The sequence below is a fragment of the Salmo trutta genome, chromosome 5 (genome assembly GCF_901001165.1).
Source record: "Salmo trutta chromosome 5, fSalTru1.1, whole genome shotgun sequence".
In the NCBI taxonomy this organism is placed as follows: Eukaryota; Metazoa; Chordata; class Actinopteri; order Salmoniformes; family Salmonidae; genus Salmo; species Salmo trutta.
Window position 1 is genome coordinate 4,150,426 of NC_042961.1, and position 27,684 is coordinate 4,178,109.

A 27,684-nucleotide genomic window follows, 5' to 3' on the forward strand; every position below is an offset into this window, starting at 1 on the left:
GTGTTGAGACTATTGTGTTGCTGTGATGTTGACAGGGACAGTACAGTATTGAGAGAGAGAAGCAGCGCTGTTGGTACCAGATGTACACTAGAATATTCAGGCTGCGTAGAGTGGACATGAGATGACTTATTCTTCACTTCATCCTAAACCACTCATCACAAATTCTTTATGCATAAACACCATGGGATTCATCTACCTCTGGTCTTGTTTTCCAATACCCTGGTCCCAGATCTGTCCATCTCGTTGTATAGCCAACTGGCATGGTGCTATGTTTGGCATGACAATGACCATAACAGTTGGCAAGGCAACATAAACTGATCTGGAACCAGGCTACCTGTTGCCATCCTATGGCTGGGAGTCCAGTCCAGTCTGCTGTCTTTGGCTGGGAGTCCAGTCCAGTCTGGTCATTGTCTTGTGTTTCTTTCCAGGGTACAGAGGTCAGAAAGGAGAGAGGGGTCAGCTAGGTCTGGGGATACCAGGAGCTCCAGGTCTGGCAGGTCCACCAGGTAACAGCTAGACACCACACACACACACACACACACACACACACACACACACACACACACACACACACACACACACACACACACACACACACACACACACACACACACACCCACACACACACCCACACTGCACACTGCTTTGAAGAAGTGGTGAAATTATGCTAAGCCCTATAGCCATTGAAGAGCAAGAAGGAAAATGGAATGTAAACCTGCAGCAACCATTACATCATTGTGTTTAGTATGAAGTTATTTAATATTTACACATGGAACTGATGCTTTATGAAAGGGGAAAATACCAGTATACCATCATCGTGTTTAGTATAAAGTTATTTAATATTTACACATCGAACTGATGCTTTATGAAAGGGGAAAATACCAGTATACCATCATTGTGTTTAGTATAAAGTTATTTAATATTTACACATGGAACTGATGCTTTATGAAAGGGGAAAATACCAGTATACCATCATTGTGTTTAGTATAAAGTTATTTAATATTTACACATGGAACTGATGCTTTATGAAAGGGGAAAATACCAGTATACCATCATTGTGTTTAGTATAAAGTTATTTAATATTTACACATGGAACTGATGCTTTATGAAAGGGGGAAAATACCAGTATACCATCATTGTGTTTAGTATAAAGTTATTTAATATTTACACATGGAACTGATGCTTTATGAAAGGGGAAAATACCAGTATACCATCATTGTGTTTAGTATAAAGTTATTTAATATTTACACATGGAACTGATGCTTTATGAAAGGGAAAATACCAGTATACCATCATCGTGTTTAGTATAAAGTTATTTAATATTTACACATGGAACTGATGCTTTATGAAAGGGGAATATACCAGTATACCATCATTGTGTTTAGTTTAAAGTTATTTAATATTTACACATGGAACTGATGCTTTATGAAAGGGGGAAATACCAGTATACCATCATTGTACGGCTTTAGTTGTAGAATCCTACACTTCCGTTGGGTAAAACTTTCTTTCTTGAACCCTCCGTTATAAACCTGTTGTCCTCAGGGCACCATCGAAAATGAGACCATGGTCTCAATGGGCTCCCCTGATTAAATAAAAGTAAAACATTCATTCAAATAAAAAGCTGACTGTTTATAACCTCTGTTATGTCATGCTTATGGCAGCGTTATGTCATGGTTATGACAGTGTTATGTCATGTTTATGGCAGTTATGTCATGGTTATGACAGTTATGTCATGGTTATGACAGTGTCATGTAGCCCTTATGAAGGAGGGTTCAAGTAAAGTGTAACCGCCAGCTCTAACATGGACAACAGTTCATCATGAGGTCCTTTGATGTTTTCCGATTAAAAACATGAGTAATTAGTAAGCCAACAGAACTAATGAGCAGAGCTACTCATAATGACGTGCTCTCTTACACTGAGGTACCAAGCTGACACAAAACAATTAGTATATCATCCCTGATAGGGCGGTTATGAAAGAAACATGCACTTGAATCTCTTATTTCCGTTTTATCAACTCTCTCACTATTCAGCGTGATCTCAGAGAGATTCTTCTCTGCCGGGAGCGAAGCAGCAAAATCTTTCATTCTGATCTTTTTGTGCAGAACATTAACTTTTTATTCTGATCTGTATTGAGGAGGGTTTGTGTGTAAAGTATGCATGAGCGTGGGTGTTTTCATCTCCTTTTAAAGAGTTGCAGTTAGGCACATGAAAGCAGTTTTGTTAGCTGACTAGATAATACTGTTCCCAGTAATACTGTTCCTCTGATAACATCCTGTTTTCCTTCATGGTTTATTTGATTGATTAAACAATCACCCAATGGTTGCGTCCAAATAATCTCTACTTCCTCCTGAAGTTCACTACTCCCCACAAATGTGAAAGTGTTTTTGTCTGCAGGTGAACCTGGAAGCAGTATCCAGGGGCCACCGGGCCCTTCAGGTACCCAGGGACCTCATGGTAAATGTGATCCCAGTGACTGTCTCCATCCATCCTCTCACTCCAGACGGAACGGCTAGGAGCCCACCTCAACTGATAGGGGACCCTTCAACAAATAAGGGCCCTCTCAATAGCTAGGACCCAGGGGCCCCCTCCACCCATCCAGCCTCCATCTCTCTACAGCAGTCAACCATAGACACAGGAGCCGGGCGTGTGGAGCCTGATCACTCAGACAGCTCATATCAGACAGTATCGTCCTTGTGGTCAGTTTTACATTGAAAACACTCATCCTCTGTTATTGCTTTACATGGGAAAGACTCACAACCAGAAATAGATACAATAACAATGGTGTAGGATGAAATTGCCCATAGATGCTGATCTTGGGTCAGTTTTGCATTTTCCCCACTAATTGTTAAGATTAGCATTGGGGGAGGGGAAGCTGTTCCTAGATCTGTAGCAAGTGGAAACTTCACCCTGGAGCGCTCGGCTTTCGGTTTTCTTATGACCATAGAAGCATTGAAATGCAATTATTTGTTACTTTACATTGATGGTTATTCTATTCATTTTAAATGTGTTACAGTCCATTATTATTGTCATTATAGCTATAATGATCATATGAAGTACTGTTTAATTTATTTATTGTTTTCACACAACTCCCCTGCTGTGACCTGATGCATTCCATATTAATTCACATTAAGTCTTTCGAGGCCGTAAATTAATTTGTTTCTTTAAATAATACTGTCAGGAGAAAACATTTTCTAAGTGATTTGAGAATGCTTGTTTATGGGGATAGCTATGCACACGTTTGGTCTCATTTGATATTTTCGTTATGTGTGTGTGAGCTGGTAAACAGGCAGTCTGAAATGTGAGAGTGTGTATATGACTAATCAATATTCTTAGTGTGAACTGTTTATGCATACCAAAGTGAAGGAGGTTCATTTAACATGAATATATTTATGAATATATATTTCATATATTAATATATATTTCATCAATGAAAGGGATATTTGTGAAACGTATTAGATTGAAGCTAGCTACATGATTTGATCCAGTTACATAACATAATGAATATCTTGTAGTGTAATTCATTACTAGAGCTTTGCTCATGAATTTGATAACGTTTTGAGAATGCTAAATATTCTGTGTTTCAAAACCTACCAGTCAGATATATTGCATGATACTGTTGTAATTGTAAAGGGATGGTCTTGTATCAAAACAGAATACTGGGTTCTTCTCTCGTCACACCCTACAATCTAGGTACTTTATGTCAGGCGTTACTCACTGAGATCTCTCCACATACTATACACCTCAACATGTAGTGTTCATAACAGACTAATTGAGTAGCCTGCTAGATTGGGTTCTGAGTTCTGATATTATTCAACAGGTAACATCGCCTGACTGTTGCCATATCTCAAGACAACCAGCACAACATGATCAAGGGTAAAACACTAGCTTAATGCCAACTGAATGTAGTTTGTGAAGGCTTGGTCAAGTTGACATTTCTTCCATGTACAGTTTATGTGTAAGTGTGTATATTATGCTAATGTCGTATCACCTCACGTTCACATGAAGTTAGCCGCGAAGACTTCAATGTAGATTTCTTGCAGTCATACATATGGCTAACATGAAGTAGGACAGTTTCCCTTTATCCATGGTCTTGTCTCCAAAGAGGGCAGACAAATACATGTGAAATACTACAGCGATTGATTGAAATTGCCCAGTACAATGAAACCAATAGAATATGGTAGGATTGGAGATGTTGTTACACCGCTGCTCTTTTGGCAACATGGTCTCATTAGAATATGTCAAAAAAATTGTGCCATTTAACCACGTTCTGTGGACGTATTACTAATTTGTCACTAAGTTAGACGTCACTTATGATGACATATTAGCTACTTATATGTCACTATAATGTCTGCTTATGGGGTCAGATTCATGATGTGAGTCAGCTTTTATTGTTTACATGGAGAGTATACAGCTGATTCCTCCATCAGAACTGTGTGTACATCAGTCTACATGGGAGTATACATCTATTCCTCCATCAGAACTGTGTGTACATCAGTCTACATGGAGAGTATACAGCTGATTCCTCCATCAGAACTGTGTGTACATCAGTCTACATGGGAGTATACAGCTGATTCCTCCATCAGAGCTGTGTGTACATCAGTCTACATGGAGAGTATACAGCTGATTCCTCCATCAGAGCTGTGTGTACATCAGTCTACATGGGAGTATACAGCTGATTCCTCCATTAGAGCTGTGTGTACATCAGTCTACATGGAGAGTATACAGCTGATTCCTCCATCAGAACTGTGTGTACATCAGTCTACATGGGAGTATACAGCTGATTCCTCCATCAGAGCTGTGTGTACATCAGTCTACATGGGAGTATACAGCTGATTCCTCCATCAGAACTGTGTGTACATCAGTCTACATGGGAGTATACAGCTGATTCCTCCATCAGAACTGTGTGTACATCAGTCTACATGGGAGTATACAGCTGATTCCTCCATCAGAGCTGTGTGTACATCAGTCTACATGGGAGTATACAGCTGATTCCTACATCAGAGCTGTGTGTACATCAGTCTACATGGGTGCTATGTGTATATTTAGATTTTGAAGCCATAAGAGGTGATCTTTCTTATCTAATAACAACACTGCAATATTTTACTTCTGAGTTTTCTTTCTTTTGTTTTCTTGGTGGGTCTTTACTTGAACTCTTATTTTCTGAAAGTGTTTTTATTTTTTATTTTTACCATATCTGTACATTACTGCTCAGATAGGTATTTCTCCCTCAACTCTTCGACCATGTAGCATTGTTTGTCACTGTATACATATATATTATGTTGCTGTGTCTTAGACTGGAGGTTTTTATATTTTATTTGTTGTGTGTCTGATTGGAAAGTAATAAGCTAAGAATCAAGGACATCAATTAAATATCTATGTGTTCTTTCTTCACAAATGTTATCAGAGTGCTCTCTCTGTCACTCAGGCCTCAATTCAATCAAACATGCACTTAGGTGTTTCATTTTGCCCCAGTGACCTAAAACCGTATCTTTTTGTGAAAAGTCACGGTAAAAACAGCCGGGAGACTGTCGTCATAGAGATCGATAAGATGTGTGTTACCAGACATTCAGTAGTTAAACAAAGGTACTATTCAATAACTATATTATTGTCGTCTCCTAAACCCGACCCTAGGCAGTACTGGATACCATGCGTCTGGGAGACTAATACTAATGTAGGTTTGATTGGATATGGACCCTCAAAGGCAATGATAAGTTGGAGAAAGTACGTGGGTGGAGATGACACTTTGTGATGTTTAAAATGTCTCTTTTGCCTTCTTTATCGGTCTAAGACACTGCATCACAGTGCTTGAGGCGTCACTACAGACCCGGGTTTGATCCCAGGCTGTGTCACAGCCGACCGTGACCGGGAGACCCGTGAGGCGGCGCACAATTTGGCCCAGCGTTTTCTCTGACACATTGGTGCGGCTGGCTTCCGGGTTAAGCGAGCACTGTGTCAAGAAGCAGTGCAGCTTGGCCGGGTCGTGTTTCGGAGGACGCATGGCTCTAGACCTTCGCCTCTCCCGAGTCCATACCAGATTTGCAGTGAAGTGATGGGACAAGCCTGTAACTACCAATTGGATATGACGAAATTGGGGTTAAAAAGGGGTCAAAAATTCAAAACAATGTCACACTACTGCGCTCCAATTTCTTTGAGTTGGAGATTTTCTCTTAGTATTTCAGAGCATCAAATTGATTGAAGTTCTTTGAAGATGGCTTGGTGACAGTGGAGGCTGCTGAGGGGAAAACGGCTCATAATAATGGCTGGAACGGAACATATGTAATGGCATCAAACACATGGAAACCATGGAAACCATGTGTTTAATGTATTTGATACCATTCCGCTCCAGCCATTACTATGAGACTGTCCTCCCCAATTAAGTTGCCACCAACCTCCTGTGCTTGGTTATATGTATGGCTCAGGTCATTTTATGTCAATGAGGTAACTGCCTATTCAACCCTTTGACTTTTACAGAAGACATTAGCTAATTGGTTAACAACATTGAGGCATTTCTTTATTTCCATGTCACACTGTTACTGCTTGCTCGTTTTGTTGGCATCTCAACGTGAACATTTTATGTGGCTAAATGATACTACCGGAAGTAAGACACAAAGGCCGCGTTTACTCAGGAAGCCCAATTCGGATTCTTTTGCCCAATTATTGGCAAAAGATCTGATTGGTCAAAAGACCAATATTACAGCAAAAGATCAGAATTGGCTGCCTGTGTAAACACAGCCATAGGCAGAATGTCACAGAATATGGGGAGCTGCTTCTCGTGTCCTCACTTCATTTGTGAGTGGACAGGGCCCTCTAGTGTTCATTTGAAGATTGTTTGCTATATTGATTAACATTTTATTTAAAATAATGAATCATCTGATGTGTTGTATTAACTTGTGCTAATTTCCACATTCCAACACCCGTCCTTAGATGAATGATGATGGCTTGACGTGGTTAGTCTGTTAGCCTTGAAACCAAGCTGGATGTACCCTTTCACCATTGTGGATTCCAGGCTAGTAGTATGTTTTGCTGTGTGTGTTTTCAGAGCAAACTCTCTTGAAGGAGATCGCTTAAAGATCCAATGCAGCTGTTTTTATCTAAATATCAAATCATTTTTGGGTAACAATTAAGTACCTTACTGGGATTGTTTTCAATTAAAATGGTCAAAAAGAAACAAAATAGCTTTTTAGCAAAGAGACATTTCTCAAGGAATAATTTTGCAAGGACTGTCTGGGAGTGGTGATGTCATCGTGCAGGCCAAAACTCCATCCCATCTTTTCAAACAGCTCTTACACTAAAAGTACAATTTCACAGTATTATTCCAACCTCACAGTTTGAATATATATATATATATATATATATATATATAAACACAGGTATATATATATATATATATATATATATATATATATATATATATAAACACAGGTAAATCAGGTTTTTGACTGCAGTGGGCCTTTAAGTCATGGTCATGAATGTTTTTCCTCTTGTTATGTTGAGTTGCAGAAGCATGTTGTAGTAGATGTCATTTTAAAAAGAAATCAGCTTCAATGTTTACCCATTGAAGTAAATAGGTCAAGACAGTCATGTTGCTTTTCCTCTTGTAACATCCAAGATGACTGCCTTCGTATTGAAGCTGAAGTATCAGTACATTGTTGTACACTTTAAAAGCAGCTTCCAGTCTCAATACAAGTCCATTTATACTCTGAAAGGTTACCATGAGTTCTAGGTTCACCTGGTTGTCTGCTTCACTATGGGTTCACCTGATTGTCTGCTTCACTATGGGTTCACCTCTAGGTTCACCTGATTGTCTGCTTCACTATGGGTTCACCTCTAGGTTCACCTGATTGTCTGCTCCACTATGGGTTCACCTCTAGGTTCACCTGATTGTCTGCTTCACTATGGGTTCACCTAATTTATTCTGTTTTCTCTGCTATTTGTCCATGGCATTCCCTGAATGATAATGAACAATCTGTCCATACCATAATAGTAAAGCAAGGGGCCCTAGTTACCATGGCTGCTGCTGTGTACCAGGGCTTATGAAAGGGATAGAAACAGAACAGCTCTCCTAGCACTACCTACAGTACCTAGGTTGGGGTCAATCCCATGACAATGCTCTCATTTCAGGAAGTAAACTGAAATGGATTTCAATGACAAGAAATGTTATTTGTTTACTTCCTGAACTGGTGAATTTAAATGGGATTAGCCCCAACCCTGCTACCTAACCTTGTTGCCTTCGGAAAACAGCTCTACGGTGTCCATATTAGGACAGTCTCAGTCTCATCAGGAGATGTGTCTGTCCTAATATGGACACCATACAAACACTTCAAAAGCTTCATACAAAGAAGTTTGTTCAACTCAACAACCGATTCATTTTCACTGTTCTATTATCTCCATGGTCTTCTGAACTTGTCAGTCAACACTTTGTGGAGAAGACCTCTCCATGTATTTAGTATTTTCTTTTAACAGCGTGTTTTATCTCATTATCTTGGTAATTTATGTACTTTGTTATTTGTGTTTGAGTGTGATAATTGTTATTTTAATTTGATGGTCTACCTCATCTGAGGCTATACGGCTATACCGTACACATACTAGTTTAGTCAGCGTGATGTTACACTCTAGCTGTACCACTATCCTACTACACTGCTACTTTAAAGCTAACGGTTTAAATTTACCTCGAGACTGAAATGCTAAACGTAATGGATAGAAAAAGGTGTTCACTATAGGCCTATTGAATTGGTGCCAAGCTAGTCATCTTCTGTTGATCATTTTTGAAAGCCTATACTTAGCAGTTGTGAACCACTGTTTGACCATATAGTAGAGGTTGTACAGCAATTTTAATATGAGTGAAGTGTAATATTTTTCCACCAATTCTTTTTAATTTACAGCATTCTGCGAAAACCCTGTTGATTTTACACTCTGATTACCGATACCTGCCTTAAATCTGTACCACAATCATTTCTTACATTTCATGTGTTTTATTTGCTTATAATGACCTACTCAGATTACACATTGGTGTGTCACTATCAAAATGTGAATAAAATACGATATCTTGCTGATGTGAAGTTCTGCTTTCTTGGTGCTCCTTATGCAGTATCGATAAAGAGACAGAGAAAAGTACAACTGGTGATTTGGATGATATTATCATCACATATTTCTAGAAAGGTAGAATTTACTGAATATTTCTATTCATGATCAATTCCTTAATTAACTGTCACATGTTTGCGTTATATGAAACTATGTTTTGAATACCAGATTGTCTATTATTTATGTCAATAAACTGATTCAAGAGCTTTTAAGATAATTTTTGTATATTCACTTCAGCAAGGTTATGTTTTCTGAGAAGATATTGCTTATTCTGAGTATTCCAGCAGTACATTTGAGTACAATGTTTAAAAAACTTCCTGAGAGTTGGAAATATATTTAAAACTGACCGCGGCATTGCTTTATTTGGAGTGAACAAAGTCACAGAAAAAAAAACTTTTGAGAATTTATTAGAAATTTCTAGATCCTCCTCCTAGATATTTGTACAAACTGTGATGTCACCCTCAAATAGTATCATCATCATATAATAAAATAGAAACAACTGACTTACTTTTCTCCATCTCTCCAAACCCTGTGAGGATTTCACATAGAAATAGAATCGCATTGGAATTGCCATTCTAGTGACTTCATTTCTATGGGTGACATAGTACTCAACAGTGAACAGAATACTGTGAAGGGAATATTCCATTAATATTCAAAATAATAATCTCTCAGAATCCTCCTCACACTGTACAATGAGAACAAACCTCACATTCAATCATTAGGATAGTTATTTTTGTAGGAAATATAATTAACCACAATTGAAAACAATTTACAGAGATGCACAGCATATATGGAAGGTCAGTCAGTCAGTGGGGCTTAGTGTCAGTCCTATCTCTTTATTTAAATTTCTGGAAGGAAAGCAGGGGGCTGGAAATACACCAGGTACTTTCTGTACAAACTGATATCACTGTTTTTCACCAGGTCTATCTTTGGTATATGATATTTCAATATAGAACGTGATGATGCAGTACATTAGAAATACAAAAAAATACACTTTGGGCTAAAGGCAATCCTGGTATTGCTTTATGGTTTTACTTTATTGGGGAGGGATTAGCGTGATGTGATGTGGATGTGGATGGAGCCGCTGCTGAAATCAACATGTAGGCTACAGTATACAGCTGTTTCAGTGAGAGGAAAGGAGGAAAGAGAACATACAAATACAGCCAGATGGTTAATAAGGACAGGTATTTGTCTGGTGGTTAATAAGGACAGGTATTTGTCTGGTGGTTAATAAGGACAGGTATTTGTCTGGTGGTTAATAAGGACAGGTTTTTGTCTGGTGGTTATTAAGGACAGGTATTTGTCTGGTGGTTAATAAGGACAGGTGTTTGTCTGGTGGTTATTAAGGACAGGTGTTTGTCTGGTGGTTATTAAGGACAGGTGTTTGTCTGGTGGTTAATAAGGACAGGTGTTTGTCTGGTGGTTATTAAGGACAGGAAGTTTGGTCTGGTGGTTGTTAAGGACAGGTGTTTTGTCTGGTGGTTGTTAAGGACAGGTAGTTTGGTGGTTAAGGACAGGTGTTTGTCTGGTGGTTGTTAAGGACAGGATGTTGTCTGGTGGTTAATAAGGACAGGTGGAATGTCTGGTGGTTATTAAGGACAGGAAGTTTGGTCTGGTGGTTGTTAAGGACAGGTGTTTTGTCTGGTGGTTGTTAAGGACAGGTAGTTTGGTGGTTAAGGACAGGTGTTTGTCTGGTGGTTATTAAGGACATTAGGTTTACAGGGACAGTGGAACAAAAACAAATATATATTGTCTTCAAAACATTCATATCTTAAAATAGAGCACCCTTTTCTGAAAACAACAAAAGAAAATAAGAAAATCTGTCATGTAAAAAACTGTTACACATCCAAACAGGTTCAGGATTATTATTGTTTTGCAACAAAATACTTAATTTTGTTTCGCATTTGTGGAAGTGGAAGACTCCTTCATATCCGAAAGAGATCTGGCTAGCACAGAACATTCTCACAAAACACTGCAGATACGTTAGAATGGGCCACTTTACAGCAACAGCCTTCAGAGTAGAGAGGCTGTGAGAACGTTGTGTGTTCCCAGGGTTGGAGTGGGAGAGCTGTCCATCTGCCATCTTAGTCTCTGTCTCTACCCCTCTCTGGGTGTTGGGCAGTGGAAGCTGGTGAAGGGAGGATGGGTCATAGTGATGGCTGTAATGGAATAAATGGAACAGAGTCCAAGGTGTTTGAAACGGTTCCATTCATTCCATTACAGCCATTACATCCAGTCCTCAGATTTAAAGCGACACCAACCTCCACTGGGTGGTGGCTCTAGGTTCTAGTTCCCTCCGGGCCCTTGATGCTGGTGTCAATGTCCCCAGGTCTGAGGTTGCAGGACGATGGGTCGCAGTAGCCGTTGGGGCCAGCATTACCAGGAGGCCCAGGTACACCAGCCTGGCCAGGAACACCTGGAGGTCCTCTCTCGCCATCACGTCCCTCCTGCCCGTAACCAGGCTTTCCGGGCTCACCTGTGGAGGGAGAAGAGTTAGAGAAGAGTTAGCTAGACCATCTTACACCAAAGTAGAAAGTCCAGAACCCCAAAGACTCAAGACTAGAACCTCAAAGACTCAAAACTAGAACATTCTAGAGACTCTAAGACCAAAGGCGAGATCAATAAGGCTTCTGTTTGTGGCGAACATGTTGCCAGAGTAACAATTACAGTTGAATGAACACTCCAAAATGTTACGGTGAATCATCAAAAAGCTACTTTTTTTAAAGGATTACTGTAACTTTTTAGCGACAATATTCAAACTGAAATTACTTAGCTATTCCTACTAAATATTGTATAAAGTCTACATGGCCACTTGATTATTTTTAGAAAGCAGTTTAGACCTGAAACAGACACTTATGTTCTCAGACCTTTTGCTAATGACAGCGAACGGTTGCGGCCAAACACAAAACCAAATGGAATACAGTATGTTAGCAAACTCTTTCCTTGTTCAACGCACCTCAAGACTAGAATATCTACAACCTCCAAGACCAAGACTAGAATATCTACAACCTCCAAGACCAAGACTAGAACATTTAGAACCTCCAAGACCAAGAATAGAACATCTAATACCGCCAAGACCTAAACATTCCAGAAAATGTGTACATTTAGCAAACGCTCTTATCCAGAGTGACTTACAATTAGTGCATTAAGATAGCTAGGTAAGACAACAACACATCTCAATCATATCAAGTACATTTTCCCTCAAAAAAAGTATTTTTTTTAGCCAAGTCAGTGCTATTAAGATAATATAACCTCCAAGACCAAGACTAGAATATCTACAACCTCCAAGACCAAGACTAGAATATCTACAACCTCCAGGACCAAGACTAGAATATCTACAACCTCCAGGACCAAGACTAGAATATCTACAACCTGACAAGATCTACAACCTGACAAGACCAAGACTAGAATATGTAGAAACTCCAAGACCAAGACTAGAATATCTACAACCTGACAAGATCTACAACCTGACAAGACCAAGACTAGAATATATACAACCTCCAGGACCAAGACTAGAATATCTACAACCTGACAAGACCAAGACTAGAATATCTACAACCTCCAAGACCAAGACTAGAATATCTACAACCTCCAAGACCAAGACTCGAATATCTACAACCTCCAAGACCAAGACTAGAACATGTAGAAACTCCAAGACCAAGACTAGAATATCTACAACCTCCAAGACCAAGACTAGAATATCTAAAACCTGACAAGACCAAGACTAGAATATCTACAACCTGACAAGACCAAGACTAGAATATATACAACCTCCAAGACCAAGACTAGAATATCTACAACCTCCAAGACCAAGACTAGAATATCTACAACCTCCAGGACCAAGACTAGAATATCTACAACCTCCAGGACCAAGACTAGAATATCTACAACCTGACAAGATCTACAACCTGACAAGACCAAGACTAGAATATGTAGAAACTCCAAGACCAAGACTAGAATATCTACAACCTGACAAGATCTACAACCTGACAAGACCAAGACTAGAATATATACAACCTCCAGGACCAAGACTAGAATATCTACAACCTGACAAGACCAAGACTAGAATATCTACAACCTCCAAGACCAAGACTAGAATATCTACAACCTCCAAGACCAAGACTCGAATATCTACAACCTCCAAGACCAAGACTAGAACATGTAGAAACTCCAAGACCAAGACTAGAATATCTACAACCTCCAAGACCAAGACTAGAATATCTAAAACCTGACAAGACCAAGACTAGAATATCTACAACCTGACAAGACCAAGACTAGAATATATACAACCTCCAAGACCAAGACTAGAATATCTACAACCTGACAAGACCAAGACTAGAATATCTACAACCTCCAAGACCAAGACTAGAATATCTACAACCTCCAGGACCAAGACTAGAATATCTACAACCTCCAGGACCAAGACTAGAATATCTACAACCTGACAAGATCTACAACCTGACAAGACCAAGACTAGAATATGTAGAAACTCCAAGACCAAGACTAGAATATCTACAACCTGACAAGATCTACAACCTGACAAGACCAAGACTAGAATATATACAACCTCCAGGACCAAGACTAGAATATCTACAACCTGACAAGACCAAGACTAGAATATCTACAACCTCCAAGACCAAGACTAGAATATCTACAACCTCCAAGACCAAGACTCGAATATCTACAACCTCCAAGACCAAGACTAGAACATGTAGAAACTCCAAGACCAAGACTAGAATATCTACAACCTCCAAGACCAAGACTAGAATATCTAAAACCTGACAAGACCAAGACTAGAATATCTACAACCTGACAAGACCAAGACTAGAATATATACAACCTCCAAGACCAAGACTAGAATATCTACAACCTCCAAGACCAAGACTAGAATATCTACAACCTCCAGGACCAAGACTAGAATATCTACAACCTCCAGGACCAAGACTAGAATATCTACAACCTGACAAGATCTACAACCTGACAAGACCAAGACTAGAATATGTAGAAACTCCAAGACCAAGACTAGAATATCTACAACCTGACAAGATCTACAACCTGACAAGACCAAGACTAGAATATATACAACCTCCAGGACCAAGACTAGAATATCTACAACCTGACAAGACCAAGACTAGAATATCTACAACCTCCAAGACCAAGACTAGAATATCTACAACCTCCAAGACCAAGACTCAAATATCTACAACCTCCAAGACCAAGACTAGAACATGTAGAAACTCCAAGACCAAGACTAGAATATCTACAACCTCCAAGACCAAGACTAGATTATCTAAAACCTGACAAGACCAAGACTAGAATATCTACAACCTGACAAGACCAAGACTAGAATATATACAACCTCCAAGACCAAGACTAGAATATCTACAACCTGACAAGACCAAGACTAGAATATCTACAACCTCCAAGACCAAGACTAGAATATCTACAACCTCCAAGACCAAGACTAGAATATCTACAACCTCCAAGACCAAGACTAGAACATGTAGAAACTCCAAGACCAAGACTAGAATATCTACAACCTCCAAGACCAAGACTAGAATATCTACAACCTGACAAGACCAAGACTAGAATATCTACAACCTCCAAGACCAAGACTAGAATATATACAACCTGACAAGACCAAGACTAGAATATCTACAACCTGACAAGACCAAGACTAGAATATCTACAACCTGACAAGACCAAGACTAGAATATCTACAACCTCCAAGACCAAGACTAGAATATCTACAACCTCCAGGACCAAGACTAAAATATCTACAACCTGACAAGACCAAGACTAGAATATCTACAACCTCCAAGACCAAGACTAGAATATCTACAACCTGACAAGACCAAGACTAGAACATATACAACCTCCAGGACCAAGACTAGAATATCTACAACCTGACAAGACCAAGACTAGAATATCTACAACCTCCAAGACCAAGACTAGAATATCTACAACCTGACAAGACCAAGACTAGAATATCTACAACCTCCAAGACCAAGACTAGAATATCTACAACCTCCAAGACCAAGACTATAAAATCTACAACCTCCAAGACCAAGACTAGAACATGTAGAAACTCCAAGACCAAGACTAGAATATCTACAACCTGACAAGACCAAGACTAGAATATCTACAACCTGACAAGACCAAGACTAGAATATCTACAACCTCCAAGACCAAGACTAGAATATCTACAACCTGACAAGACCAAGACTTGAATATCTACAACCTCCAAGACCAAGACTAGAATATCTACAACCTGACAAGACCAAGACTAAGATTAGAACATAAAGAAAAAGTAAGCTACTGATGGTTCGCTTCTCCATGGCGATCAAGTATGATGTCACTCACCTGGTAGACCGGGAGGTCCTGGCTGGCCCTTGGCCCCTCGCACCGTGGGACCTCGGTCTCCTCTGTCGCCCATTTCACCTGCACCACACAGCATGTTAATTACAAGGGTTATTCGAAAACTCTTTGGGTACGTGAGCTGAATTTTGCTTTCACATTTTCAAATAACAGTAACATTACAAATCCTCTCCCCACCTTTGGGTCCTTTGAGTCCTAGAAGTCCTGGAGGTCCTTTGAGGCCAGGCAGTCCTCTTGCTCCAGCCTGCCCAGGGAAGCCACTGTCCCCTGGGGGTCCGGCAGGACCAGGGGGCCCTGGCTTACCAGGCAGGCCCGCTGCTCCAGACTCCGGCCTCCTTAGACTGGCAGCCAACTGGGCTAGCTGCTCTGTTGGAGCAAGAGGAAAGGGAATGATGAGCAAACAATTCATCAATCAAATGTATTAAAGGCCCAGTGCAGTCCAAAATGGGATTTTCCTTTGTTTTATATATATTTCCACACTTTAATGTTGGAATAATACTGTGAAATTGTGAAAATTAGGATAATTCCCTTTTAGTGTAGGAGCTGTTTGAAAAGACCGCCTGAACTTTCTGCCTCTTTTGGTGGGATGGAGTTTTGGCCTGCCTGGTGACATTACCAGGTGGTAAATCAGTTAATAGACCAATAAGAAAGAGAGTTCCAAACCTCTTTGTCATAACAGCTAGTTTTCAGTTTTACCCTCCCCACTCAGACCACTCCCAGACAGTGTTAGCAAAATTCTTGCTTGAGAAATGTCTCTTTGCTAAATAGCTATTTTTGTTTATTTTTGACCATTGATTAAAACAATCACAGTAAGGTACTCAATTGTTTCCCCAGAAATGATTTGATATTGAGATAAAAATGGCTGCATTGGAACTTTAATGAAGGCCTTTTTATAAATGTTATAAAAATTGTAGTCCTCCCTTCTTATTCTTACACATTCAAGTCTGCCTCAGTAAATTGAGCAGAGTGAAAATAATTGGAAAACATTCAACTCTACGGGATTGGTGTCCCTAAACCGGGACAGTTGTTGCTCAATATGCGATAATGTGACTAGAAAACATTGTATACAACAGCCAACTTTCCGGGACATAGACATGTCTTATACGGGCAGAAAGCTTAAATTATTGTTAACTAACTGCAGTGTCCAATTTACAGTAGCTATTACACACAAAGCATACCATGCTATGGTTTGAGGATAGTGCACAACAAAACACTTTTATCACGGCTGGTGGTTTGATACATTCACCTCTGAAGGTAAATAATGTACTTACATTCAGTAATCTTGCTCTGATTTGTCATCCTGAGGGTCCCAGAGATAAAATGTAGTGTCGTTTTTTTAATATTCAAATGTAGGAACTGGGTTCTATAGTTTGACCCCACTGCTGTCTCTGGCTCCACACCCACCCTGCTCGGCCATCTAGATCCATCATGATCTAGATCCATCATGTATGACATTCCTGGGAGTGTTAAACTTGCATTTTTTATTACCATAGCATTTTTGTATGTTCTCTATAGTTATGTACTTGAAAATGTATAAATTGATCAATTCGGCACATTTGGGCAAACTCCTGGCAGACTTGATGCAAAATATTGTGTAGTGAGGTAATTGTTCTCTGGATCAGTCTGAAACTTTGCACAAACACTGCTGCCATCTTGTCGACAGAATCTAAATTACAACTAGGATCCTACCTTAATGTATGGCCTTTCTCTTGCATTTCAAAGATGATGGAACACAAAAATAAATAGAAAATGCATGTTTTTTTGATTGTATTATCTTTTACCACATCTAATGTGTTATATTCTCCTACATTAATTTCACATTTCCACACACATTAAAGTGTTTCCTTTCAAATGGTATCAAGAATATGCATATCCTTGCTTCAGGTCTTGAGCTACAGGCAGTTAGATTTGGGTATGTCATTTTAGGCGAAAATTTAAAAAAGGGTACGATCCTTAAGAAACTGAAAAATATATACGTGTATTTATGGTGCCAAGAGTTCAACATAAAACTCCTAAGGCTTTTGGCTATGGTATTTTACACTCCAAATTCCAGTCTTTGTTTTTCTGCTTTTAGCAAAAGTGCAGGTCCTCTGGAGGTGAAATAAATTTTTCAGCACATTGGGTATAAAATAGTAACGAGTTTGGGAGGAGAGTAGTGGTAGTGGAAGGAGGGGGTGGGATACAGTAAGAGGAGGGCCCAGGGAGAGAGACAAAAAAAACAGGCTGCAACTTCAGCATTTCTGGGGTTCAGGAGTCTGTTATCCATCAAACTAACAAAGGTTGAAGCGTATTTATGATGGGTTTTTTCTGCTTCCCTCTCTTCAAACTGTCAAGCCAGATAGGCAATATCCCCCAAACTCAACTCTGGACCACAAAGCCAGTTCTACTGCATTTTTTCATTGTTTTTCATTGTTCTAAACCAGGACTGATTTAGACCTGGGACACTAGCTGTGTGCAATTCATTATTAGGTAGGACAGAAAAGCAGCAGGTTCCGGACCTCATAGGGTAAGAGTTGAGTACCCCTGGTCTATAGTACACACAATGAGGCTGGGGATAATACAGAGTGTTGATACTTAAAGGTAGAGTGGGATACACTGTTTAAAAGACACTGAAGGAATGACAGTGTGCAATATTCTTACCTTGCATAACTCTCATGCAGACTTGTCTGATGTGTTGATCGCTTGGTTCTTTACCCTGAAGGATAACATAACAAAAGGTTTATGATGAGAAAACAGCTTTAATAAACATAGATTTAGCTTCTCATGTTAGTTTAGCTTCTGAAATGCATTTTGTAAGCCCTAATTGTGTTATGCTGGATACACTGGAAAACTGTTGTCCATGGCCTAAGGTCCAGGAGGAGGGAAAGGCCTAGAAGTAAGTTAGTACATTTGTAAGTGAGTATGTATGTAAATAAGTTAGTAAGTATGTAAGTTAGTAACTAAGTATGTAAGTAAGTATGAGTGTATGTAAATAAGTAGGTAGGTATGTATGTAAATAAGTTAGTAAGTATGTAGGTATGTAAGTAAGTGAGTTTGTAGGTATATAAGTAAGCAAGTAAGTTAATTAGTAAGTAAGCATGTAAGTATTTAAGTATGTAAGTGGGTAAGTAGCTAAGTATGTGAGTACATAAGTAAGTAATTAAGTAAGTATGTAATTCATTAAGTAAGTAAGCAAGCAAGTAAGCAAGTAAGTAAGTATGTGAGTAAGTAGGTATGTAAGCAATTAAGGAAGTAAGTATTTAGTATGTAAGTAAGCACGTAAGCAAGTAAGTTACTATGTAAGTAAGTATGTAAGTTAATAAGTTTTAGTAAGTTCAGGTGTATAGTCTTCAAAGTTTTGGGTGGAGGCGGTTTGGGGGTACCTACCGCTGGTCCCTGTGACCCCCTGATTCCTGGTGCGCCCCTGTTGCCCTGCATGCCACGTGGTCCAGGAGTACCAGCTGGGCCCTCGATGCCAGGCTGCCCTCTGCTACCCTCTGGTCCTCTGTTACCAGGCTCTCCTGGGTTTCCAACCTGGAGACAGAAAGGGGAGAGACCACTGGATCAGAACAGCATTACATGGGTGGTACTGAGCATGCTCAATGAAGACTTTTGAGTTTCGGGGGCGCTGGTGAGCAAGCCATGGGCTAAACTAATATCTGCTTTTATCTGAAACAAGAAAAACCCGTAAGATCGTATTGCAGAGATCTCGTCCCCAGGGTGGTCTAGCACTTCCAAACGTTCCTTATTATTACTGGGCAGGTAATATAAGAACCATTGTATTTTGGATGGCAGAAGACCCTGATGTTACAGGCCTGAAATGGATGACCTTGGAGGTCTCCTCCTGTGGCCCCACCTTAGCTGTCTTACTCTGCTCAAAACTCACATTAGCTGAGCCTGATTCCAAATACAGTTCAGGCTTCATCTGATTTATCTCTACAGAAACTGCACAAGGAGCTCGAACGAAATGGAATTCAAATAATTGAAACAATGTCAGTCAATTAATTGTTTAAAAAAAGGCAGAAAAAACCCCGAAATGTTGGTTAAACCACTTAGCACTACTACTAACACACTCTATGGGTGTAGATAAACTGTCTCAAAGTTCCATTTCTCATTTGAGACATGGAACTGCTTCTAGAAAAGTACAGAACTCACCATTCCTTTGGGTCCAGCTTCCCCTTGGTCACCCTATTATACAAATGAGAAAAACACAGATGATTAGTACAGGTGGAGTTAAAAAGTGTTGTTTAAAAGGCTCCAATGGGAGGTTGGGTTGGATGCAATGAATCCTGCTTGAGTGGTAACTTACAACATCTCCTTTGTCTCCAGAGGTTCCCTCGGAGCCTTGTTCTCCCTACACACACACACACACACACACACACACACACACACACACACACACACACACACACACACACACACACACACACACACACAAACAAATGTAAAACAAACAAATATAAATTATTTGGGGTAAAGTCACTCTTCTGGATATAACAAATGCCCTGGGTAAGTTAGAAACACACACACACACACACACACACACACACACACACACACACACACACACACACACACACACACACACACACACATTCATGCTACACACACATCTCAACAGCTGCTACCAGATTCTTATTGTGATTACTAAATACTGCACAATTTAACCACTTGCTCCCCAAAACACGTGTAAATGTTGGACTATAAATGGTGATTCTACTATATTGGACTATAAATATGTTCTACTGAGACATTTATTTTATGTTGGTATTCTTATATTTTATTATTTATTATTGTTGTTGCATTGTCCAGAAGGAACCTGCCAGTAAGCATTTGGTCGGACAGTGTCTACCATGTGTATCCTGTACATACGACTAATACAACTTGAAACTTGAAAAGGCCCATCCACACTCTACTGGTGGAGTATCAAATTGACTTTAAGATATAGCCAAATATTGTTGTGAGAGATAAACAGACATTTTAAAACATTCATACCTGCTCTCCTTTAGGTCCTCCCTCGCCAGCTTCTCCCTGAAGTTGAGGAGAAATCAGAACATCTTTAAACTGCAGTTAAACAGTTAACTAGTTATACTACTATGGTAAGTTATACAGTACAGTTAAACAGTTAACTAGTTATACTACTATGGTAAGTTATACAGTACAGTTAAACAGTTAACTAGTTATACTGCTATGGTAAGTTATACAGTACAGTTAAACAGTTAACTAGTTATACTGCTATGGTAAGTTATACAGTACAGTTAAACAGTTAACTAGTTATACTGCTATGGCAAGTTATACAGTACAGTTAAACAGTTAACTAGTTATACTACTATGGTAAGTTATACAGTACAGTTAAACAGTTAACTAGTTATACTACTATGGCAAGTTATACAGTACAGTTAAACAGTTAACTAGTTATACTACTATGGTAAGTTATACAGTACAGTTAAACAGTTAACTAGTTATACTGCTATGGTAAGTTATACAATACAGTTAAACAGTTAACTAGTTATACTGCTATGGCAAGTTATACAGTACAGTTAAACAGTTAACTAGTTATACTGCTATGGTAAGTTATACAGTACAGTTAAACAGTTAACTAGTTATACTACTATGGTAAGTTATACAGTACAGTTAAACAGTTAACTAGTTATACTACTATGGTAAGTTATACAGTACAGTTAAACAGTTAACTAGTTATACTACTATGGTAAGTTATACAGTACAGTTAGACAGTTAACTAGTTATACTACTATGGTAAGTTATACAGTACAGTTAAACAGTTAACTAGTTATACTACTATGGTAAGTTATACAGTACAGTTAAACAGTTAACTAGTTATACTACTATGGTAAGTTATACAGTACAGTTAAACAGTTAACTAGTTATACTACTATGGCAAGTTATACAGTATAGTTAAACAGTTAACTAGTTATACTGCTATGGCAAGTTATACAGTACAGTTAAACAGTTAACTAGTTATACTACTATGGTAAGTTATACAGTACAGTTAAACAGTTAACTAGTTATACTACTATGGTAAGTTATACAGTACAGTTAAACAGTTAACTAGTTATACTACTATGGCAAGTTATACAGTACAGTTAAACAGTTAACTAGTTATACTACTATGGTAAGTTATACAGTACAGTTAAACAGTTAACTAGTTATACTGATATGGTAAGTTATACAGTACAGTTAAACAGTTAACTAGTTATACTACTATGGCAAGTTATACAGTACAGTTAAACAGTTAACTAGTTATACTACTATGGTAAGTTATACAGTACAGTTAAACAGTTAACTAGTTATACTACTATGGTAAGTTATACAGTACAGTTAGACAACACTAGTTATACTACTATGGTAAGTTATACAGTACAGTTAAACAGTTAACTAGTTATACTGCTATGGTAAGTTATATAGTACAGTTAAACAGTTAACTAGTTATACTACTATGGTAAGTTATACAGTACAGTTAAACAGTTAACTAGTTATACTGCTATGGTAAGTTATACAGTACAGTTAAACAGTTAACTAGTTATACTACTATGGTAAGTTATACAGTACAGTTAGACAACACTAGTTATACTACTATGGTAAGTTATACAGTACAGTTAGACAACACTAGTTATACTACTATGGTAAGTTATACAGTACAGTTAAACAGTTAACTAGTTATACTACTATGGTAAGTTATACAGTACAGTTAAACAGTTAACTAGTTATACTACTATGGTAAGTTATACAGTACAGTTAAACAGTTAACTAGTTATACTACTATGGCAAGTTATACAGTACAGTTAAACAGTTAACTAGTTATACTACTATGGCAAGTTATACAGTACAGTTAAACAGTTAACTAGTTATACTGCTATGGTAAGTTATACAGTACAGTTAAACAGTTAACTAGTTATACTGCTATGGTAAGTTATACAGTACAGTTAAACAGTTAACTAGTTATACTACTATGGTAAGTTATACAGTACAGTTAAACAGTTAACTAGTTATACTACTATGGTAAGTTATACAGTACAGTTAAACAGTTAACTAGTTATACTACTATGGTAAGTTATACAGTACAGTTAGACAGTTAACTAGTTATACTACTATGGTAAGTTATACAGTACAGTTAAACAGTTAACTAGTTATACTACTATGGTAAGTTATACAGTACAGTTAAACAGTTAACTAGTTATACTACTATGGCAAGTTATACAGTACAGTTAAACAGTTAACTAGTTATACTACTATGGTAAGTTATACAGTACAGTTAAACAGTTAACTAGTTATACTGCTATGGTAAGTTATACAGTACAGTTAAACAGTTAACTAGTTATACTACTATGGCAAGTTATACAGTACAGTTAAACAGTTAACTAGTTATACTACTATGGTAAGTTATACAGTACAGTTAAACAGTTAACTAGTTATACTACTATGGTAAGTTATACAGTACAGTTAAACAGTTAACTAGTTATACTGCTATGGTAAGTTATACAGTACAGTTAAACAGTTAACTAGTTATACTACTATGGTAAGTTATACAGTACAGTTAAACAGTTAACTAGTTATACTGCTATGGTAAGTTATACAGTACAGTTAAACAGTTAACTAGTTATACTACTATGGTAAGTTATACAGTACAGTTAGACAACACTAGTTATACTACTATGGTAAGTTATACAGTACAGTTAGACAACACTAGTTATACTACTATGGTAAGTTATACAGTACAGTTAAACAGTTAACTAGTTATACTACTATGGTAAGTTATACAGTACAGTTAAACAGTTAACTAGTTATACTACTATGGTAAGTTATACAGTACAGTTAAACAGTTAACTAGTTATACTACTATGGCAAGTTATACAGTACAGTTAAACAGTTAACTAGTTATACTACTATGGCAAGTTATACAGTACAGTTAAACAGTTAACTAGTTATACTACTATGGCAAGTTATACAGTACAGTTAAACAGTTAACTAGTTATACTACTATGGCAAGTTATACAGTACAGTTAAACAGTTAACTAGTTATACTACTATGGCAAGTTATACAGTACAGTTAAACAGTTAACTAGTTATACTACTATGGCAAGTTATACAGTACAGTTAAACAGTTAACTAGTTATACTACTATGGCAAGTTATACAGTACAGTTAAACAGTTAACTAGTTATACTACTATGGCAAGTTATACAGTACAGTTAAACAGTTAACTAGTTATACTACTATGGCAAGTTATACAGTACAGTTAGACAGTTAACTAGTTATACTACTATGGCAAGTTATACAGTACAGTTAAACAGTTAACTAGTTATACTGCTATGGCAAGTTATACAGTACAGTTAGACAGTTAACTAGTTATACTACTATGGCAAGTTATACAGTACAGTTAAACAGTTAACTAGTTATACTACTATGGTAAGTTATACAGTACAGTTAAACAGTTAACTAGTTATACTACTATGGCAAGTTATACAGTACAGTTAAACAGTTAACTAGTTATACTACTATGGCAAGTTATACAGTACAGTTAGACAGTTAACTAGTTATACTACTATGGTAAGTTATACAGTACAGTTAAACAGTTAACTAGTTATACTGCTATGGTAAGTTATACAGTACAGTTAGACAGTTAACTAGTTATACTACTATGGCAAGTTATACAGTACAGTTAAACAGTTAACTATTTATACTACTATGGCAAGTTATACAGTACAGTTAAACAGTTAACTAGTTATACTACTATGGTAAGTTATACAGTACAGTTAAACAGTTAACTAGTTATACTACTATGGCAAGTTATACAGTATAGTTAAACAGTTAACTAGTTATACTACTATGGCAAGTTATACAGTACAGTTAAACAGTTAACTAGTTATACTACTATGGTAAGTTATACAGTACAGTTAAACAGTTAACTAGTTATACTACTATGGCAAGTTATACAGTACAGTTAAACAGTTAACTAGTTATACTACTATGGTAAGTTATACAGTACAGTTAGACAGTTAACTAGTTATACTACTATGGCAAGTTATACAGTACAGTTAGACAGTTAGACAACAACACTAGTTATACTACTATGGTAAGTTATACAGTACAGTTAGACAGTTAGACAACAACACTAGTTATACTACTATGGCAAGTTATACAGTACAGTTAGACAGTTAGACAACAACACTAGTTATACTGCTATGGTAAGTTATACAGTACAGTTAGACAGTTAGACAACAACACTAGTTATACTACTATGTAATGCCACAGCAAGACTAGTCTTATGAATGCATGTTTGAACTTGTAACACTAGAGGGGGTCAAAAGGATGTATTTCAGGTGCATATGGTAAGACTTTGACTTTCTATTAGCTAGCAATTGAGGCTAAATTGCTGTCTTCATGACTGTACAGAACCGTGGAAAGTCCAATCAAAACTGGTGGTTTCATGAAAATGGAAAATTGTCATAAGAAGTCTGTGGAACCTGAAATGACTAAACACAAGCCACAGTGCTCTTCAGTTGAGCTTTCTCTCTATCTTTTCATCAAATATCAGGCATGCAGAACGTAAACGGTCCAGGGAGAGTTCATCCAGTGAGCAGTAGTTTGTTTAGTTGTATAATAGCAGTGTTTGTTTCCCCACCGGACGGCAGGTCTCTACAGAGGGGATAGATACCAGTCAGAATAGAACGTCCTCTTATCTTACCCTCTCTCCCTTCACTCCGGGGAGGCCTGGGGGTCCGGGAACACCAGGAAGACCAAGATCCCCTTTAGGTCCCTACAAAACAAAGGTAGAGAGACAACAATGAGGTCAGAGGTCAACACCACACTACTGTATTTCCTGAATGACTCAGTTGGTTAGAGCAAGGTGCTTGCAGCGCCAGGATTGTGGGTTAGATTCCTGGGGCAGCCAGTATGTAAAATGTATGCACGCATGACTGTAAGAATAAAAGCCTCTGCTAAATGGAATACTGTATGTAAATATCTAAAACTACAGAACACTACAGCAGAAAGTAGTGGAAACCTCAGATAAGAGAGCAGAGTATGGAGAAACTACGCCCACAGGCTCTTCAGTCATTAGGGCAACATATACTGGGTTAATGAACTGTTCATGAGACGGCTATATCAGGGTCGTGACTCAAAACGTGCACAAAAGAAAGAATTTTTAAAACCTGGCTGCAATTTTTATTTTGTAAGCTTGTGTGTGTGTGTGTGTGTGTGTGTGTGTGTGTGTGTGTGTGTGTGTGTGTGTGTGTGTGTGTGTGTGTGTGTGTGTGTCTTTGTTCTCTGTGCTGGGCACACCTTTGATTGCTGACCGTGTGTGTGTGAGGAATGCCAAAGGAACAGAAGGCTCTTTCAGCCAGCTGGCCCTGGTCCTCATTCTCTCCTTACTGTGAAAATAGCCTCTGTGTGAGATCTTGAGATCCCATGCAGGTCTATTCACTAGGGAATTTCTCTGTAACCACGGCCAGGTCCACACTCTCTGTAACCACAGCCAGGTAACCACAGCCAGGTCCACACTCTCTGTAACCACAGCCAGGTCCACACTCTCTGTAACCACAGCCAGGTCCACACTCTCTGTAACCACAGCCAGGTCCACACTCTCTGTAACCACAGCCAGGTCCACACTCTCTGTAACCACAGCCAGGTCCACACTCTCTGTAACCACAGCCAGGTCCACACTCTCTGTAACCACAGCCAGGTCCACACTCTCTGTAACCACAGCCAGGTCCACACTCTCTGTAACCACAGCCAGGTCCACACTCTCTGTAACCACGGCCAGGTCCACACTCTCTGTAACCACAGCCAGGTCCACACTCTCTGTAACCACAGCCAGGTCCACACTCTCTGTAACCACAGCCAGGTCCACACTCTCTGTAACCACAGCCAGGTCCACACTCTCTGTAACCACAGCCAGGTCCACACTCTCTGTAACCACAGCCAGGTCCACACTCTCTGTAACCACAGCCAGGTCCACACTCTCTGTAACCACAGCCAGGTCCACACTCTCTGTAACCACAGCAGGTCCACACTCTCTGTAACCACAGCCAGGTCCACACTCTCTGTAACCACAGCCAGGGGTCCACACTCTCGGTAACCACGGCCAGGTCACACTCTCTGTAACCACAGCCAGGGTCCACCTCTCTGTAACCACAGCCAGGTGGTCCACATCTCTGTAACCACGGCCAGGTCCACACTCTCTGTAACCACGGCCAGGTGGTCCACACTCTCTGTAACCACAGCCAGGTCCACACTCTCTGTAACCACAGCCAGTCCACACTCTCTGTAACACAGGCCAGGTCCACACTCTCTGTACCACGGCCACGTGGTCCACACTCTCTGTAACCACAGCCAGGTCCACACTCTCTGTAACCACAGCCTGGTCCACACTCTCTTACCCACAGCAGGTCCACACTCTCTGTAACCACAGCCAGGTCCACACTCTCTGTAACCACAGCCAGTGTCCACACTCTCTGTAACCACAGCCAGGTCCACACTCTCTGTAACCACAGCCAGGTCCACACTCTCTGTAACCACAGCCAGGTCCACACTCTCTGTAACCACAGCCAGGTCCACACTCTCTGTAACCACAGCCAGGTCCACACTCTCTGTAACCACAGCCAGGTCCACACTCTCTGTAACCACGGCCAGGTGGTCCACACTCTCTGTAACCACAGCCAGGTCCACACTCTCTGTAACCACAGCCAGGTCCACACTCTCTGTAACCACAGCCAGGTCCACACTCTCTGTAACCACAGCCAGGTCCACACTCTCTGTAACCACAGGCCAGGTCCACACTCTCTGTAACCACAGCCAGGTGGTCCACACTCTCTGTAACCACAGCCAGGTGGTCCACACTCTCTGTAACCACAGCCAGGTCCACACTCTCTGTAACCACAGCCAGGTCCACACTCTCTGTAACCACAGCCAGGTCCACACTCTCTGTAACCACAGCCAGGTCCACACTCTCTGTAACCACAGCCAGGTCCACACTCTCTGTAACCACAGCCTGGTCCACACTCTCTGTACCACAGCCAGGTCCACACTCTCTGTAACCACAGCCAGGTCCACACTCTCTGTAACCACAGCCAGGGTCCACACTCTCTGTAACCACAGCCAGGTCCACACTCTCTGTAACCACAGCCTGGTCCACACTCTCTGTACCCACAGCCAGGTCCACACTCTCTGTAACCACAGCCAGGTCCACACTCTCTGTAACCACAGCCAGGTCCACACTCTCTGTAAC

The 27,684-nt window shown here is 39.3% G+C and overlaps 2 protein-coding genes and 1 long non-coding RNA gene across 5 annotated transcripts in view; 2 read left to right on the plus strand and 1 right to left on the minus strand.

Annotated features, from left to right (window-relative positions):
- The window catches only part of LOC115193526 (collagen alpha-1(XIX) chain), a 258,296-nt gene extending 253,828 nt beyond the window's left edge, over nucleotides 1-4,468 (plus strand). For all 3 annotated transcript variants that reach the window (XM_029752231.1, XM_029752233.1, XM_029752232.1), the window contains 2 exons: nucleotides 429-506; nucleotides 2,395-4,468. In XM_029752231.1, the coding sequence (XP_029608091.1) occupies nucleotides 429-506; nucleotides 2,395-2,513 (197 nt within the window). In that variant the 3' untranslated portion in view covers nucleotides 2,514-4,468. The remainder of the gene's footprint in view (nucleotides 1-428; nucleotides 507-2,394) is intronic.
- A 2,959-nt stretch (nucleotides 4,469-7,427) lies between these two features.
- Nucleotides 7,428-9,290, plus strand: LOC115193528 (uncharacterized). The gene is made up of 2 exons (XR_003878194.1): nucleotides 7,428-7,751; nucleotides 7,792-9,290. It is a non-coding gene; the product is annotated as an uncharacterized LOC115193528 (long non-coding RNA).
- A 182-nt stretch (nucleotides 9,291-9,472) lies between these two features.
- Nucleotides 9,473-27,684, minus strand: part of LOC115193527 (collagen alpha-1(IX) chain-like) — a 46,056-nt gene continuing 27,844 nt past the window's right edge. Inside the window, exons 26-34 of the mRNA XM_029752235.1 lie at nucleotides 25,144-25,215; nucleotides 20,434-20,469; nucleotides 19,748-19,792; nucleotides 19,594-19,626; nucleotides 18,826-18,972; nucleotides 18,100-18,154; nucleotides 15,637-15,825; nucleotides 15,445-15,522; nucleotides 9,473-11,557 (exon numbers count right to left, since the gene is read on the minus strand). Of these exons, the coding sequence (XP_029608095.1) occupies nucleotides 11,361-11,557; nucleotides 15,445-15,522; nucleotides 15,637-15,825; nucleotides 18,100-18,154; nucleotides 18,826-18,972; nucleotides 19,594-19,626; nucleotides 19,748-19,792; nucleotides 20,434-20,469; nucleotides 25,144-25,215 (852 nt within the window). The 3' untranslated portion in view covers nucleotides 9,473-11,360. The remainder of the gene's footprint in view (nucleotides 11,558-15,444; nucleotides 15,523-15,636; nucleotides 15,826-18,099; nucleotides 18,155-18,825; nucleotides 18,973-19,593; nucleotides 19,627-19,747; nucleotides 19,793-20,433; nucleotides 20,470-25,143; nucleotides 25,216-27,684) is intronic.